The sequence below is a fragment of the Chrysemys picta genome, chromosome 1 (genome assembly GCF_011386835.1).
Source record: "Chrysemys picta bellii isolate R12L10 chromosome 1, ASM1138683v2, whole genome shotgun sequence".
Taxonomy (NCBI): domain Eukaryota; kingdom Metazoa; phylum Chordata; order Testudines; family Emydidae; genus Chrysemys; species Chrysemys picta.
In genome coordinates, this window is record NC_088791.1 from 167897174 (window position 1) to 167915220 (window position 18047).

The 18047-nt window shown below is 39.3% G+C and overlaps 1 protein-coding gene across 6 annotated transcripts in view; it reads left to right on the forward strand.

Moving 5' to 3' along the window:
* EPHA6 (EPH receptor A6) overlaps positions 1-18047 on the forward strand; it is an 875247-nt gene that overhangs the window by 622530 nt on the left and 234670 nt on the right. For 4 of the 6 annotated variants that reach the window (XR_010599810.1, XM_065589211.1, XM_005283660.5 and 1 more), the window contains exon 7: positions 17698-17745. The exons of the other annotated variants lie outside the window; for them this stretch is intronic. Coding sequence is in view for 3 of the 4 variants with exons in the window: in XM_065589211.1 (XP_065445283.1) it covers positions 17698-17745 (48 nt within the window). In the remaining variant the exon portion in view is untranslated. The remainder of the gene's footprint in view (positions 1-17697; positions 17746-18047) is intronic. 6 annotated transcript variants of the gene reach the window in all.

An 18047-nucleotide genomic window follows, 5' to 3' on the forward strand; every position in this document is an offset into this window, starting at 1 on the left:
GTTCAATAAACGGTTTTTATGTATAATAAGTATGAAAGATATAGGCTAGTGAATATTATTCTTGTTAAGGATGGGTAGCCAGTTCAGCAAAAAGGCTCAGGCCCACACAAAGTTTTAGAGTGTAAACAATTTTCATCTTATTATTTTTAAATCGTCTAAACTCTGCACTTCTTGGGTCTCAGTGGAACCAGAAGTGCCGACATAGAGCATGTCTACATAGTGCAGCAGTGCTCACTAGTGGGCTGTAAATTCTATTGCCCACTAATGTGTTGCACTCTATATAGACCCCAAAAGTTCTCCAGTGCATGTTAACTGTAATATGTCTACATGGACCAGCGAATGTGCCACATGTTGGTGTGCTTTAGTACACATTGGTACACATTGCTGCATGCTGTGTAAGAGAACAATATTTCTGCTGCGGCCAGAAGCAGGAAACATAAATCTCATGAGATAGCCCCTTTCTCATGAGAGTTCGAGTGTTTTTGCAGAGCCAAGAATTCTGAATAATTTGGATAAGTACGTGAACTTTTGAACAGTGATGTAAAATCAACCTCTAGACTTCCTGCAGTTGAAGGTAGTTCAAGGAACTGATCAGCATTCTCACCACAAGCTTCATGAATGTTCCTTGCTTTTTCAGCATAAGGAAGCACTTCAAAACCACTGGCAAATAAACCACACCTTGAGAATTTTAAAAATAATTACTGTAAATGTGCTTTGGGAGATAAACCATTAAAACAAAATTGCCTAGCTCATTCTAGTATAGTGAGTGGTGTTTAGTAGGCTTTTCAATTTCCCTATTCTGCTGTTATTAATGTAGACCCCAAGGGAAAAACTATAAGAGCTTAGATTCTCAAATGAGAAAAATCTAGGTCTCAGCACTGTTGCAAATGAGAGTGAATAATTATGAGGCCTCTCTGACCAGATATCATTTTTGCCTTTGAGAAAAACCCAGAGACCTTACAGGAGCCATTATTAATGACACAGATATAATTACTATTAGGAGAAAAGGAAATCTAGCCTCTAAATATCAATTACATACAGCCCAGGGTTCTATCAGAAAGATTGTGCACTAGGCCTTCTCCATTAGCTGCCTTGGTTTGTCTGTCCTCCTAATGGGTTTCTTCAATTATTTAGAGCTAGCTTCTAAAACTTTGTATTTAATAATAAAGTGGTCCAGAGAGCTATTACTATTATCATTCCTGCTGAAGCAAAGATCTCACTGAGAAATATTATGCTGTTTAAGATATTATTTAAAGAAAACATCACTCAGTGCTTGCTTTTCTTGTGTTCCCTTCTGGAGTCGATACCTTTTTTCTTTTTTTTTAATATGACAAAAGCATTGCACAACAGTAAGAGACATAAAAGTAAAAAAAAGTGCATTTAATATTTTTGAGTGGGTAATCCAAAAAATAATGAGGAGTAATCAGCTATTTACATTTGATTGTTATTCCAGTGTGTTTACCTTCCATTGGCAGATTTAAAAATGACTATGACTCTTTGATCACAACTTTTTGTAAGGGAATAAAGGTAATGAGCTGTTTTACATTTCATTTCTGGAACTTTAAATTAAACCCATAAACCTAATAGACTAGATATTCAAATGTTTCACATATAAAAATCCGTTGTTAGCCACAAGTGTTTTTCAGGCCCCTGCTCTAAAGATTTCAGCTTGAAAAGTATATGCAAAGACAGGTTACAAATCCATAAATACAGCATTACACAGCTAGTTCAGTACCTCAAAAATAGCAGATGATAGAAGTGGATTTCTAAGAAAAGTTTTGCTCAACTTCCATTCTACCCAAACAATATTAGAAGCCCACACTTAAGAAAAACTAGTTTACAAATAATTTAGTAACACAGCAAGAATAATATAGTTAACTATACTCGTCAGCTGTTAGTGTGAAGAGCAGGGCCAGCTCTGGCTTTTTTTCTCCTCCCCCCCCCCCCCCCCCAAATGCGGCAGGGGAGGGCGCCGAGCCCTGCCGCGGGCCCACAATCCCCGACCGGCCAGAGAGCCGGGAGCAGGGCGGAGAGCCCGGCCGGGGCTCTCTGCTCTCCCCGGCTGCCAGAGCGCCGGGGGGAGGGTGGAAAGCCCGGCCGGGTCTTTCCACTCTCCCCGGCGGCCAGAGTGCCGGGGGGAGGGTGGAGAGCCCCTGGCGGCCAGAGCGCTGAGGGGAGGGCGGCAAGCCCGCCACGGCTCTACGCTCTCCCCGACCAGCCGGAGCGCCGGGGGGAGGGCGGCGAGCCCGGCCGGGGCCCCGCTCTCCCCGACCGGCCGGAGCGCTGCGGGGAGGGCGGCGAGCCCAGTCGCAGCCCCGCTCTCGGGCTGGAGCGCCCCGCCGCGCCACCCCCCTCGAGGCGCCGCCCAAGCACATGCTTGGTGGGCTGGTGCCTGGAGCCGGCCCTGGTGAAGAGTTCAGATAAATAGGTTAAAAAGTTAAAATATACAGCAGCCTAGTGTCTTTCAGATCACACTAAGGAACATAGGATGAAAAGGACATTTTGGATCTCTGTTAAAGATTTGACACATCAAATGCCAAGAGGAGACTAATATAATCTTTTAAGGAACAGACTAATTGAACATACCAATTTAGACACTGTTGTATTGAGAACTAGTTTTTATTTATTTTCCTATTGATAAACAGGTGCATGGTCTAGTAGTGACAGGAACTCACCATCTCAAAAAATCAGGCCACTTATTTAGGTTCCTGAATATGGATTTAAGAGACTCATTCTGGATAGCCAAGTTTCAAAAATGTTGGCCTGTATTCACAAAAAAATGGTGGTGTGTCAGTTCCAGAAAGTATAGAGTTAATTTCGTAGTGACACAGCTACCAAATAATGATTATATAGACAAGTATGATTTCTTTCCTTACAAATTAAATGCAGTGTTTGGAGACACCCACTACATTGAAGTCTGCTAAGTAATTAACCTAGGAACTGAATAAACTTACATAAAATAAGAACTATCCCTAACCTTGACCAAAATCTTTATCCTTGAACATAAACCATTTTGAAGACCAAAGCTAGTTCACTGTTTTCGTAAAGCACAATCAGTTTGTTGCCCCCAAAATCCTCCTTCCCCTGAAACTATCATCATTGATTCATAGATAGAGGCCAGAAGGGGCATTATGATCATCGGGTGTGATCTCCTGTATAACAGAGAGTAGCATTTCACCCAGTAATTCCTATGAGCCCCATAGCTTGTACTTATTTCCATTTTTAATATTATGTCTGTCTAAACTAAAGCACATTCAAGTATGTTACTTTCTCCCTGTGTAGTTTCCTGTAGACTTCATTCAAGTTTCCTCTTAACCTTCTGTCCCCACCCCAACTCCATCTTTCTTTTCAGTTCCACTGACCTAATCCAGCTCTCTTCATACAGGCAGCTCAATTTATTTTAGTTTTTAAGTCCTCCCTTGTACCCTAAGCCCAGTGACACCATTTTCCATTTCACTGTTCTTCTTTTTCTGGTTCATCTTCAAACCTCTCCAGTTTCATAGACCTAAATTTGGATTTCCCCTAGGATACCCCTTCTTTTTCCGATATCCAAGTAGGGCCATTTTAGTGACTTGGTATTGTAGAATCAGCTGCTACCTTAAAAATCTCATAATTTCCAGATCTCACCCACCATCATGTGTGTACAATGTGTTCTGGCATACCAGTGACCTGAGGAAGTTTGGAGTTTTGGAATATGCTGACATTATGATGTAAAAGAAAGCACTGTAAAACATGATGTAAAACAAAGACTAGAAAATAGGACTTACTGGGTCCAGTTGGTTAGAGCCAGCCAGAGGGCTAATTTATTCAGAGAATGAAGAGTGGGGATCAAATTTTGGGACATGAAAAGCACCTGGTTTCTTTGGAGTGAGGGAGGCACAAGATTGGGAAGCTGAGCAAAGTGAGACAAGATCTCAGAAGATAAACTGATAAACATCCTGACTTGTCCATACCAAATCAAGTCTCTTCGTTGTCTGAGGTGTGCCTGTTATTCTAATACTTACTGTCAAGAAACTAGAACCATTGTCATCCCAGGCATTTCCTCCCAGTTTGCCCCAGTTCTTCACTTCAGTTATTTTACTACTTCAGTAGATTGGACATACTGAGAGAACAGTGACAAGAGACCCCTGCACTCCTGAATCTAGTTTTACAGCCACAAATTCCCCCTCATATAGGACAAATTGTTATCATTTCATCCTGTAATATCTTTCACACCCAATAACAGACTAGATAACTACATGAACTCAGGCCACATCTTAGATTAAGCAGTGATGCCAAAAGCAAATGTACTAAGCCCGAAGTCTGCTCTTTCATATCCAAAACAATCACACAACGGGCTGAGGATATAGGACTCAGAAAGGAAAGATGAGATCTTCCAGAGTGAGTCATTCCCTTTTCAATGTAACAAAATGAAACATTTTATAGCACCGTATATTTTTAAATAAAAGACTAGACCTGTTCAATTATTTTTGTTAGTGCAAGATTATGCATTAAATAGGGTTTCACCTTTAAAGGCTTGGTTTGGTTAACCAACTCAAGCACTGAGGAAAGCTGCTGACTCAGTATAATTAAAGAACTCTCATGTAATTCTGTTATGATTGTCTTATTTAAACCAAGAAAGCTAATGCTGTTGATTTAAAGAGCTAGTGTATAGAAAACTCTCTCTTGTAAAGCTTTTATTTTTATTTATGTATTTATTTTATTTTATTTTATTTTAAAATGCATTGATATTAATAGTTTCAAAGTGCCCTTTCTCAATGCTCTTGTCACGGAGGCTGAGTTAACAACCTATTATTATGTACTCCTCCCTGAGTTGTTACTAGCTTTATGGTCTTTTGCAGGAATACACCTGCTTCTCATAAAAACATTTATGTTGCTGCAGAAATTGATGCCTCCCTTATTTGCAGTGACCTTGTATAAACTACATTGATTTTAAACCTTGAGAAAAAAAAAGGATTTCTAAATAAAATGATCATGTCTTCCTTTATACACCGCCACAAATATTAGTATGTTATAGCATTGTAGTAGCCATGCTGCTGAACTAATAGTTAAGGAGGCACTTCCATTTTAAAAATCTGATTTCATGTATATCTAAGTTTCCTAAAAACAATTCGTTCATCTGAAGTTTTCCACACTTGTGCTCAGCTCAAAGTTGTTTTCTCTGAGTTTCGTAAGATTCAGATGGGGCATTTTTTAGTTTTATAAATACACAAAACCTTGGATTCCCTGCTTTAAAAGAAAAAAAATCTGGGTTTGGTCTGGTTTTTTAGGGAGGAAGTTGGGGGGATTGTTCTTTTAAAGACACACTCAGCTAACTTTAAAGTGGCTTATTTTTCAAGCTTCACATTTGCTTAATGGACTTACTCCTTTAAGGAGAAAAAATTCCTTTGAGATGTCTGAAGAAACTTAGTTTATCAATAATGAGTCAAATTTATCAGTGATGTAACTCCAGAGGCACAGTGGAGTTATACCAGGGATGAATTTGGCCCTGTGAAGCTAACCGAATTAGAAAATCATGCATTAGCTATCTACTGTGTGTGATAATTTACTGGTTTGTAAACAATGTATTGAGATCTGTGTAGCTGGAGGTGTCTGCATAGTGATATGTATTAAATTTAATCTCTCAGGGTCTTCCCTGCATATTGGTCAGAATCTATCCTCCTGAACTCCCTTACTATATTTATTGGAATGATTGCACATTAAATTCAAACTTCAGTCATTCTAGGAATTTGTGCTATATACCCTACAAAGCATATAAACTTTGAAACCACTAGCAAGAACTCTGGAAGAAATTCTCTTAGTGCCCTCATATCACTTTAAGATGACATCAGAAGAAGCCACCTTTGCCCATACATTTCAGATTTTGTACACATTACATGTAGGGCCATACAGCTAAGATCTCTGTGATAACAGAAAAAATAGCAGTTAAACACAGAAAAGGACTACTAGATTAGATAACCTACCTGTCAATGCAGGAATTCCTCATAATGTATACAAACAACGAGGAGTCCGGTGGCACCTTAAAGACTAAGATTTATTTGGGCGTAAGCTTTCATGGGTAAAAAACCCACTTCTTCAGATACATGGAGTGAAAATTACAGAAACAGACATACATATATATTGGCACATGAAAAGAAGGGAGTTACCTTACAACCAGGGCTGCTGCAACCCATTAGGTGACCTAGGTGGTCGCTTAGGGCACTAACATTTGGGGGGCGGCAACCGCAGCGGCCGGATCTTCGGCCGCCCCAGTCGTCGTCGGTATTTCGGGGGTGGGACCTTCCGCCGCCTCTGTCGGGGGTGGCATTTCCGCGGAGGGACCTTCTGCCGCTTCTGTTGGGGGCGGCATTTCGGGGGCGGGACCTTCCGCCGCCTAGGGCGGCAAAAAAGCTGGCGGCGCTCCTGCTTACAACTTGTTTTGTCCACTCTAGTTTTAGATGTCACAAAAGAGGGCTTCCATCTTTTCTTTTTGAAGATTATTCCAGAGCCGAACAGGAAGTTTTTGCTGATATTTAGCCTAAATTGTACTTCTCATTACTTTTCACTGTCCTATATAATTCTTCCCCATGTTATCTTCACCGGTCTTAGCAAGACAGGAGATAATATACTATAGGACCACAGTTTATATCGGTAGTTAGCACAATCTATGCAACCTGGTAGATTAAGTTTTTGCTTTATATTTCAGAGGTAGTGACTCACAATTATGCTCACAAGTTGTTGAAATGTATTTAAAATTTTTTCAACATGATTCTAGACTAACAGTTACTACTTTTCTATGGAAAGGAAGATGTCTGAGCTACTGTAAATCATTTCACATTCAAAAAAATCAATGTTAAAAATGAAATGCTAATCATATAAAAACCATGGGGACAGATTTTTCTCTATTACAGCATGTAAATCTGGAACAATTCCATTTGCATCAGTGAAGTTACTCCAGATTTACATCAGCTTAACTCAAAAGAATTGGGCCTATGATATCAATAAAAGTACTTGGTTCAGGCTGTTTAAATAGCCAATTTAAAAGAGAGACATTTTGAGTTAACTTGGTATGCTCTACTCAATTCAGAGTTCTCTTCTGTGTGTTTATGAACCATCAGAAAGTAGCCATATTAGCATTAATTATGTCTTGTTGCTAGATAATATTGTAGCACTAGGGAGCTTCTCCATAGCTTAGCAGGTAGGAATAGTCTCTCTGGCAAAGGAAAACAAGAAGGTATTCATAAATCTGCAGTGCTGAGAAAGTAAAAAGGTTATATTGGTGTGGATGTTTAAAGATAGACAACTAATGATCTCAAAAGCAGCCCAGTCATCCTCACATGTCCTTCCACCTTGAAAGCCTAGACTTATTAAAAGGGAGTTAAATGAGGTCTATATCACAGAATGTCTTTGAAGCAGTATAACATTTTTCAAAAATCAGGTGGTAACCATGTTAGTCTGTGTCTACAAAAACAACAAGGAGTCTGGTGGCACCTGTTAGTCTTTAAGGTGCCACCAGACTCCTTGTTATTTTTCAAAAAGGCAGGCATAGAAATGCACACAGTATATAGAGCAGCTAAAATTCTTTATCACAGCTGTGGAGTAATGGGATCCTGAAAACTGGTACAGTAATAGAGGTGGGTTCAAAATCCTCAATCCAACCACCCATGAACATTGTGGGGATTCAGAAATCAGACAAGCATCTACAGATGCACAAATGAAACAAGTTACACTTGCCATAGGCACCAATAGAATATCCTGACTTTTGTGCATCTCTCACTTACTTTTCTAGTATTTTGTAATTTGTTTGCATTGATACCCATTTGAATATTAACAGTATACAGGGAATTGTGCCCTCACATTAAAACTATGATGCTTTTGTAAGTCAAACTACAGTACCTGCTATATCACAACCTCCATTTTGGATTCCTTCCTCTGAAGAGTGAATCTTCATTGTTATATTTAAAGTTTGGTTTTAGTTTTAAATGCTTCCTTAAGTTTAAAATGTCTCCTGATTGAGGTTGAAATAAAGAAAACTTGTTAGGTCCTGCCATGTGGGAATGCATCAGTTTATATGCACAGCGTTATTATAACTACATGAATTGATATTGCTAGTATGCTAATGTAAGTTAGAAAGTTCCCATCCATTTGTCACAGCAACTTAGAGAACTGTCGGCTATTTGGCTTGGAGCATGTTTAAAAGTTACTTGAGCTATCGTTTTTTGTTATCTTCCATCTAGGATTTGCAATTTGAAAACTTTATTAACCAGTGACCTACTTTCCATCTTTACCTAGAAGTGCTGTGTCTACAAAGCACAATATTATGTGGGTTTTATCTCAGGTGTGCTGCTGAAAAAGTTGCTGAAAAGATAAGCCAAAAACAGTTAGGAATGTGTTCAAAAAGAAGACAGGAAAATATTTGAGTGATAACATTAAGATTTTTTTTTTCTGAATTGTATCAGACTTCCCAAAAAACTCTATGTTGGGATGAAATGTGGCATAAAAATATTACAAGGGGACTGGTTTCTCTTTGAGGAAGTTGGGGTAAAATAAATTGGGTTCAGTATGGGAAGTTAGCTTCAACTGCAGCTATGGAACAACCACCACCATGTTGTAATAAAGTATCTTAAGTATTACTGTCTGTCATGCTAAAAACTAATTCTATCCCTCCAGTACTTGGATGAACCTTTCATTAAAGTACTCATGGTTCTGAACTCAGAATTTCCTCCAAAATGATGAGTTTCATGCACTCAATACTAGGTTCAAAATCTCCATCCACATACCTTCTTTTTGGTGGTTCTCCGGAAATTTAAGAATGCACAAGTGCTTTATAAGAAACTCCTCTGCTTTCCTTCTCTTCAGTATTAAACTATCCTTCTGTCTCATTTTTGCAATCAAGCATGTAATATGTATAAAAATGTAGTGCTCACACCTGAAAACTCTTATTCATTCTTGTTCTCCCACAGGAGTCAATTGAGTTGTTCACCAGAGTAAGTGTAGGTAGGATTGCATCCAAAGAGCAGTGAGGGGCTGGGGGATGAGGGGAGTACAGATCTGTGCAATAGTTAATTTTAACCAAGCACATTATTTGCATTAAAATCTCTTTATTGACTTTTATGTTGTATTCCAAGATAAAGATGAGACAGGAGAACCCAGCTACAGAGTACATGCTGTAATCTGCACATATTCATTCCTTACTTTAGAGAGTAGATATGGAGGCTTTCTTACCTTAGAACAGCGGTCGACAACGTTTGGCACGCAACTCGCCAGGGTAAGCACCCTGGCAGACCGGGCCAATTTATTTACCTGCTGACGCGGCAGGTTCCGCCAATTGCGGCCCCCACTGGCTGCGGTTCGCCGTCTTGTGCCAATGGGGGCGGCGGGAAGCCGAGGCCAGCACATCCCTCGCCCGCGCCGTTTCTCACCACCCCCATTGGCCCGGGACGGCGAACCGCGGCGAGTGGTGGCCGCAATCGGCCGAACCTGCCGCGTCAGCAGGTAAATAAACTGGCCCGGCCCGCCAGGGTGCTTACCCTGGTGAGCCGTGTGCCAAACGTTGCTGACCCCTGCCTTAGAACAATGTTTTGTAGTAAAGTTTTCCTAGGAACAAAAAGACACCATAGTGTTTCCTACTGCCTATTGGACTCCATGTTAGGTCATGTGAACAGAACTTGTCAGTTCTTCTATTTCATAGAGTCATAGGAATGGAAGGGACCTTGAGAGGTCATCTAATCCAGTCCCTTGCACTCATGGCAGGACCAAGTATTATCTAGACCATCCCTGACAGGTGTTTGTCTAACCTGCTCTTAAAAATCTCCAATGATGGAGATTCCACAGCCTCCCTAGGCAATTTATTCCAGTGCTTAACCACCCTGACAGAAAGTTTTTCCTAATGTCCAACCTAAACCTCCTTGCTGCAATTTAAGCCCATTGCTTCTTGTTCTACCCTCAGAGGTTAAGAAGAACAATTTTTCTCCCTCCTCCTTGTAACAATCTTTTATGTACTTGAAAACTCTTGAAAACCGTCATGTCCCCTCTCTGTCTTCTCTTTTCCAGACTGTACAAACCCAATTTTTTCAATCTTCCCTCATAGGTCATGTTTTCTAGACCTTTAATCATTTTTGTTGTCTTCTCCGGACTTTCTCCAATTTGTCCACATCCTTTCTGAAATGTGGCGCCCAGAACTGGACACAATACTCCAGTTGAGGCCTGATCAGCATGGAATAGAGGGGAAGAATTACTTCTCATGTCTTGTTTACAACACTCCTGCTAATACATGCCAGAATGATGTTCGCTTTTTTTGCAACAGTGTTACACCATTGACTCGTATTTAGCTTGTGGTCCACTATGACCCCCAGATCCCTTTCCACAGTACTCCTTCCTAAGCAGTCATTTGTATGTGTGCAACTGATTGTTCCTTCCTAAATGGAGTACTTTGCATTTGTCCTTCTTGAATTTCATCCTATTTACTTCAGTTTGTCCAGATCATTTTGAATTTTAATCCTATCCGCCAAAGCTCTTGCAAACCCTCCCTACTTGGTATCCTCCACAAACTTTATAACTGTATTTTCTATACCATTATCTAAACCATTGATGAAGATATTGAACAGAACTGGAGCCAGAACTGATTCCTGCGGGATCCCACTCATTATGCCCTTCCAGCATAACTATGAACCACTGATAACTACTCTCTGGGTATGGTTTTCCAACCGTTATGCACCCATCTTATAGTAGCTCCATGTAAGTTGCATTTCCCTAGTTTGTTTATTATAAGGTCATGCAAGACAGTATCAAAAGCCTTACTAAAGTCAAGATATACTACGTCTACAGTTTCCCCCCCCCATCCACAAGGCTTGTTACCCTGTCAAAGAAAGTGATCGGGTTGGTTTGACACTATTTGTTCTTGACAAATACACGCTGACTGTTACTTATCACCTTTTTATTTTCCAGATGTTTGCAAATTGATTGCTTAATTATTTGCTCCATTATCTTTCCGGGCACAGAAGTTAAGCTGACTGGTCTGTAATTCCCCGGGTTGTCCTTTTTTCCCTTTTTATAGATGGGCACTATATTTTCCCTTTTCCAGTCTTCTGGAATCTCTCCTGTCATCCATGACTTTTCAAAGATAATTGCTAATGGCTCAGATATCTCCTCAGTCAGCTCCTTGAGTATTCTAGGATGCATTTCATCAGGCCCTGGTGACTTAAAGACAGCTAACTAATTTTTAACTTGTTCTTTCCCTATTTTAGCCTCTGATCCTGCCTCATTTTCATTGTCATTCACTGTGTTAGACATCCAATCACCACCAACCTTCTTGTTGAAAACCAAAACAAAGAAGTCATTAAGCATCTCTGCCATTTCCATATTTTCTGTTATTGTATTCCCCTTCATTGAGTAACTGGCCTACCTTGTCCTTGGTCTTTTTTTGCTTCTAATGTAGTTGTATTTATATATTTATGCAGTACTATCTCATGTTAGGAATTCAGTGTTGCAAGGAAAGCAGCACTGCAGTTCCCCTATGAAGAGTGGAAAATTGTTAACTAATTCATTTGATTGCTATAAGGGGTTTTATGGTGGTGGTCCCTTACTTCTAGCCAGAAAACAAGTGTGTGTGTGTGTGTGTGTGTGTGCGCGCGCGTGTGTGTGTGTGTGTGTGTGTGCGCGCGAGGGAGCGCACATTTTAAAAAGACGAATTGGAGGGAGTCAAGGGACTATGAAGCTGGTCTCCAGCAGAAGGAGCTCACTCCATTTTAAGAGTTATGTTTGGCAAATTAGTGGCTTAGGAGTTCAATATGTGTTAGGAGTTTGCTCTAATGCATATTAGATTTCAGTTGAAGGATTTCAGCTATGTGCCTTTTTGCCCATAGGTTTGGATTTTTTGAAGGGGGGCTAATTTCATGTGATTGATGTTACTGAAACTCTATAAGTTTTCTATGATCTTAAATTAAAGGTTCCCAATTTTGATATTTATAATGCACTCCCGACTTCTTCTGTTCTTTCTCTCTTCCCTATATCTATGAGTCTATAATTCACAACTTCTGTGCTTCAGCTTTACTGTATGACTGTTCCTAAATAAAATAAATGGAGAGGAAAGAAAGAGAACTCACAATTGCCTATCTATTTGCTTTTTTATTACATGTAGGGAATGGTCATTGCAGTGTAGTACATTAATCCTCCTCTTAAAATGATCACTACATCCACCTCTTGTATTTGGTAATTAATTTTTTCATATTGAATTTTCACAAATAGAACAATGAAATACAGACAACTATAATACAATAAAGGAATAAAACATCAGAAAAGTAAGTCAGGCAAGTTTGCAAAAGTGAGGAACTTTAACAAATTAAAATGGAAAATTTACCCCAAGATCTCACAGTAAGGAGTAAATTGAATAAAATATTGATTTTTGCACACAATGATGTGAAGCATCTTAATTTCTGAGGTGATAAAACCTTTTAGGTGAGAATGTTGACAAAGTGTGCTGTAGGACATATAGACATTATCCATAGGACATTACGTATGTAAAGTTAACTATCCTTATGTTAAGAATTCATTGAAATGAACAGGAACTCTGGTCAGCCCTCTGCTGTTAAATAATCTTATTTGATATTCTGCTAGTAAAAGAACCGAGGTGATAAGTTGTTTAACACAGAATTCTTCTTTCTACTGTTTGGCTGTATATGTGAACTTTTCATAGGATAGTGTTCAAATTAATAATGCAAAATGTAACATAGGTGACTCTTCCACCAAGGATAATACAGTTCTTAGCTGTAGTTTATCTTTTCTACACTACAAGCCTGGTGACATGTCTCTGAGGGCTCACAAATTCTGTAGTCCCTGGTTCCTTACTGATAAATTTGTAGGTAAAAAAGCACAGTGTGAGTAAAGATTGATTTGTGGTCTTTGTAACTGAGGCAATGCTAATTTGAAACCAGGAATGGCACCTAAAGTCATACTGGGGTTCTGCCGTTGTAGCAGGCTGTTGTGTAGGCTTTGTGATGTCACTTATGGTTGGTTCGGCTGAATCAATGTTGCCAACTCTTCATGATTTTTATCGTGAATCTCATGATAATTGGTGTTATGCTTAAAACCACAGCTCCTGCAGTCTTGTGAATGTGATAATCTGAGCTTTCATTTAAAGAAAAATATTTTTAGCCCTCATGGGTGCAAAGAAAAGCATGAAAAGATAACCTCCAGGCTTTAAAAACTGGAAGGCAAACAAAAGAACCTCAAATGATTTTTGTTTTATTTTGTTTTTTTAATCTCAGATTTTTATAAACCATTCTCACGATTTGGGGTGCTTGATTCAGATGTTGAGATTGGCAATACTGCTAATGTCTCTGACTTTTTGGCCTGCCAAAATTAAGAGCGGTCTTTAAAATGTTGATTCAAAAGTTTTCTTTAGTAAATATTTTAAATTAGAAAAGACGCATGACTAGAATATTTTATGGGTGTTGGAGACGAGGGATTTAATATGCAGGCTAGCCTAGCATTTTCAAGACACATGCCCCACCCCCTTTACTGTATTCTGATTCCAGATTTTCCATAACTGATTTAAGGCATAGATTTAACTTTCTTCCTCCCAGTGTGGTCACCTTGTCAATGTGATTTATAATATCTTATCTAATGTCCTTATACCCTGTTTTCTTCTTGGCCCTCCATATTATTTAATCTTTAATAACACACCCTCTCTCACTTTGTCCACATCATTCATTGTGCTGGTGAGATTTCAAGCACCTTTGGAGTCACCCTGTCCCCTTCTCTCTCCATTTTATGTTCTCCTGTTCATGGCTCACCTCACTTCACCTCAGCCTTTCCTGGTACATAATCCAATTAAAGTGATGTTTGGCTGGGTTCTGACCTATCTGTATTTTCTTTAGATTGGTTATCCATTCTACCCCTTTCCTGCTGACAGCTTTGCTTACCTATGGAAAGAGTGATGAACTGACTGACAGACAATCAAAATATAAAAGTACTGAATGGCCAAAGTGATAAAGCACACTTCAATATTTCAGGCACCTAAACGGTTATAGCTCAAAAACCAAACAAAAATAAAAAAATACACATGGTACCCAGTGACCAGCAGCTTTCACAAAACCTAGTACATTTATTTTAGGACAAATCGTTACAGAAAAAACTTGTCATAAACCAATAAACAGTCTCCCTGCATGCTAAGCTTACCACATGTCAGCCATCTTCCAAATGGAGACCCAGGAAGGGTCCAGTTCTTCACATCCTTCCAGCAGGGTTGTGCCCTTTTGGTTACATTCTCAGGTCAGTTTTTGGATGAAAATGAGGGTCCCCTCCAACAGTTCAGGCTGGCCCTTGATATCACAAGATCTTTGTTTGTCTCCTGGCCCTCTTGAACTGGGTTGAACCAGCATATGCAATTCATCCCAGGGGAAGGTTCTTCTCTGGAGTTGTTTCCCTCTCTCGAGATCTGCAGTAATTACTCCTCACTTGTTTTAGTTCCTTGTGGAAGCTTGGTAACTTGCTGTGAAGCTAGTATACAATCCCTAGTGCCCAGAGTTACATATAATATTCATAGATACACAAGTTTGTTACTAATCCCAGTGCCTATGGCATCTGGCACATCCCAGTATAACAGCCTTTTGAAAATTCTCTGCTCCCAAGGTGTCACATCTGTCACAAGTATGTGCTGTATTTTAAGGCTATGAAAATGTTAACTAATTAAATTCACATCACCTTTTTGAGGTAGCTAAGTAGCATTATCTCCAATTTACAGATGAGGAAACTGAAGAAGAGATGTGAGGTTGCCCTTTCCCATGCCCACAGAGATGTGATTAATAGGCGTTCCTTGCTCCCAAGGTTTAAGTCATTCCTTTAGATACTGCTGCGTCTCTCAACAACCATGTCTACATGTATTCATCAGGTTGATACACGCAGGAAAGGAGAAAATATTAGATTGCTCTTTTACACTTTTCTGTGTTCATCATTCATTGAGTTTAAATAAACATTGATATACTATAAGTGGCAGAACCCTGTAATATTATTCTTTACTATAACATATTATTTATTCAGCTCTGACATTGTGACCTGTACTCAGGAGAAAATGATGGCCCCCATGGTCTATAGTGCTTCTATTAGTATTTATATATATACAATAGTGTATAGTGCCTTGACAGTACTGAGTAGGGAGAATATAATTTAAAGGAAGATAATTTAAAGACACAGTGGTTCCAACCCACATTAGCAAACAGAACAGCTGACTGCTTATGTAAATGTCCAGTTATTGTCTCAATGAATTCTTTTTGCACGCACAAATTTGAAAATTTTGAATCACAGTCATAGGCGGCGAGTTATATGGACCCGTGGTACCCATACTCCACCAATATTCCGGAACATGGGCCCGGCTCCATCAATGTTTGGGTTTATATTTTCACAGCTGTCCCGTCCATAGGACGGACCAGGGCAACCACCCGGGGCCCCGTGCTTCAGGGGGACGCGGGGTCCAGGGCAGCCTGGGGGGTTAGGAAAGATGGACCATGGTCTGACCCAGTATGGTAGCGCTTATGTTCATATGTTCTTACTTGGTGAGAGAAGATTTCCTTAGAAATAAAGAGAGAGTAAAAGGTATCACATGTATGGTTGATAGCATATTTTCTACCTAAGATTCTGAACAGTCTTAAACTATTTATTCTGGTGCAATAGCACTATTATAATGCCATTAATGGGGTTTTGGGTTAGTTTATTTTTGCCTTGTATATTTTGGCCAAGTTAAATTTGTTATGGAGAGGAGCACTTAGAGGCCCATACCTTCATATTTTTGGTTGTGAGCTAGCATTAAGTACTTTTCTGGTTTACACTGTATTTACCTCTTCACACGTTCAGCCTGTGTGTTCTCCCTAAATACGTTTCTGATAAGTATCCTAAATGGCCTGAAAACTACAGTGAAGTGTTACTGTTAACATGAAGGAACACTATACTTGTTGCATATTGACCCTGATCCATATACAGAGGGGAGACCATTTGCATGCCTTTTATCTCTCGCAGCAAAAGGGTTTGACATTTCCGCAGCACTATTTCCCCCCTATTATGGACTCTTCCAAAAGCCCCTCTGTAATCCTGTGCTCCTCCATGCAAGCATATGCTTTGTGGACAGGGCAGATCAGGGCACAAAATTTGCTCTATTGCTCCACACCCACATGTACCTCAAGCCCTTCAGAAATTCTTGGAAAAGACAATACATAATATTACTATGTGATATTGTCCACTGAACTCCTCCATGTCCTTGGGGATAAAGCTGAGAGAGTCCCTGGTAGCCAATGCTTTGTGTGTTATCATCACAGGCCTTAAGAACCAGAGACCTAAGCTGGTACAGAGGAACTACTGTTTTTCCAATCAAACAAAAAGTGACTCTATTCTGCAGCTTTGAAAAACAAAATTAGCATTTTTGCCTCTCTTGAAGGGAAAATAAACAATTTTGTCAAACTTCCTAGAAAATGGAAGTTTAGGGGTCACAAAATTGACCTAAATAAAATGGTTAAAATGTGTGTGAGATTTAGCAGAATCCTTTTGCCTTTTGATACCATAGAGTACCATTCTATCAGTTTTTAAAATTCTGTTGTTTATTTGTATTATCTGTATTCTCCCTCCATATGTACATATATATTTTACATGTTACATATTTTGTTTTTATGTTATGTAGCATTGGTTGTTATTTCAAAACTTAATAACAGTCTGCTTTAAATAAGTAGCAACTTGAGGATTTTCTCTTAATACAGTTTCTCAAATTATCTCCAGAATTTGAACAGTGGGCATTGGTTGTAATAATCTTAAATTTTGGTTGATGTTTCCCCAACCCCAAATACCAACACTTATCTGTGTGAAATCCTGATGTGGTTTAGTTAGTTGATTTTGCTGTAGTGGAAGCATTGATGCTAAATTCATCTTTGGGGTAACTCCATTGAACTCAGTGAGGTTCCATCAGGGATGAATCTGGCTTAATATGTTTGCCATGTCCTGCTTCATGTAAAAGCATATGTATATTGCTCAAAAGTAGTAAATTTCTGCATTGTAACTGCAAGCTGCTCTTTTCCCTGCTGCATCTTCTCCACATTAACAAGCTAGAAACAACTTTTGAATAACTTAATATAGCACGTAGCATAATATCAGTGCATGTATACATTTGTGGTGCCCTGTGAGTACTGCTATTATATTATCGAGAATATGAACAGTTCTGCTTCAGCCTGAATTGTAGATGAGACATTCTCTAGCACAATAAAGGTGACCTGCAGGCATTGTGTAAAATATTACAGATTACTGAATTATGGAATGGCAGTAACTAATGAAATAACTCTCTGCTCTGTTATATCACACCCTCACTGTGTCCTAAAAATATGGAACTATCACCAGCATGCTCTGTGTGCAAAACTACTTATTACTGAGTTTGTGCAGCAATCTGATAGAGTGAACCTTTCTACTAAAGACCTGATCTTGAGAGGTGCTGAGCACCTGTAACTCCCTGTGACTTCAGTAGGAGTTGGGGGTTCTCAACAACTCCCAGAATCGTCTGGAAAATACTTAACATGGGAATTCTGCAAAGAATGTTTTTCATTATAGTGTGCCAGGGAATTTATATACAATCACATTACAGCTAACTGGAGAGAAAAATTAAGTTCAGCAACAACAAAGCAGTTGAACCATGCTAGAAGTTTTCGAACTAAAAAAAAGTTAATCTATATTTTCTTTTACCTACAGGCCTACCCACGGATAGCGCCGGCATTTTGGCACTACCTGCGGGTAGAAGTGAGTAGCGGGTATTTGAATACTCCCACATCTTTACACTTTACTAGTACTTACTGAACTTCTAATTTGTCCATTGTGAAAAATATGTAGCTGCCATTTCAGCTGCCATTTTCTGTGAATGTAGTCATGTATTAATACTATATTATTTTGACTACAGTATAATTACTAACCCAAATCACAAAGGTACAATATGCATTGTATGAAAGAATAAGCAAAATTTCTTAAAGTATTTCTGATCTAACGTCATGTCATACATTGTGATGATAGCACAATATCAGAGTACCAGAATTCATACCTGCACC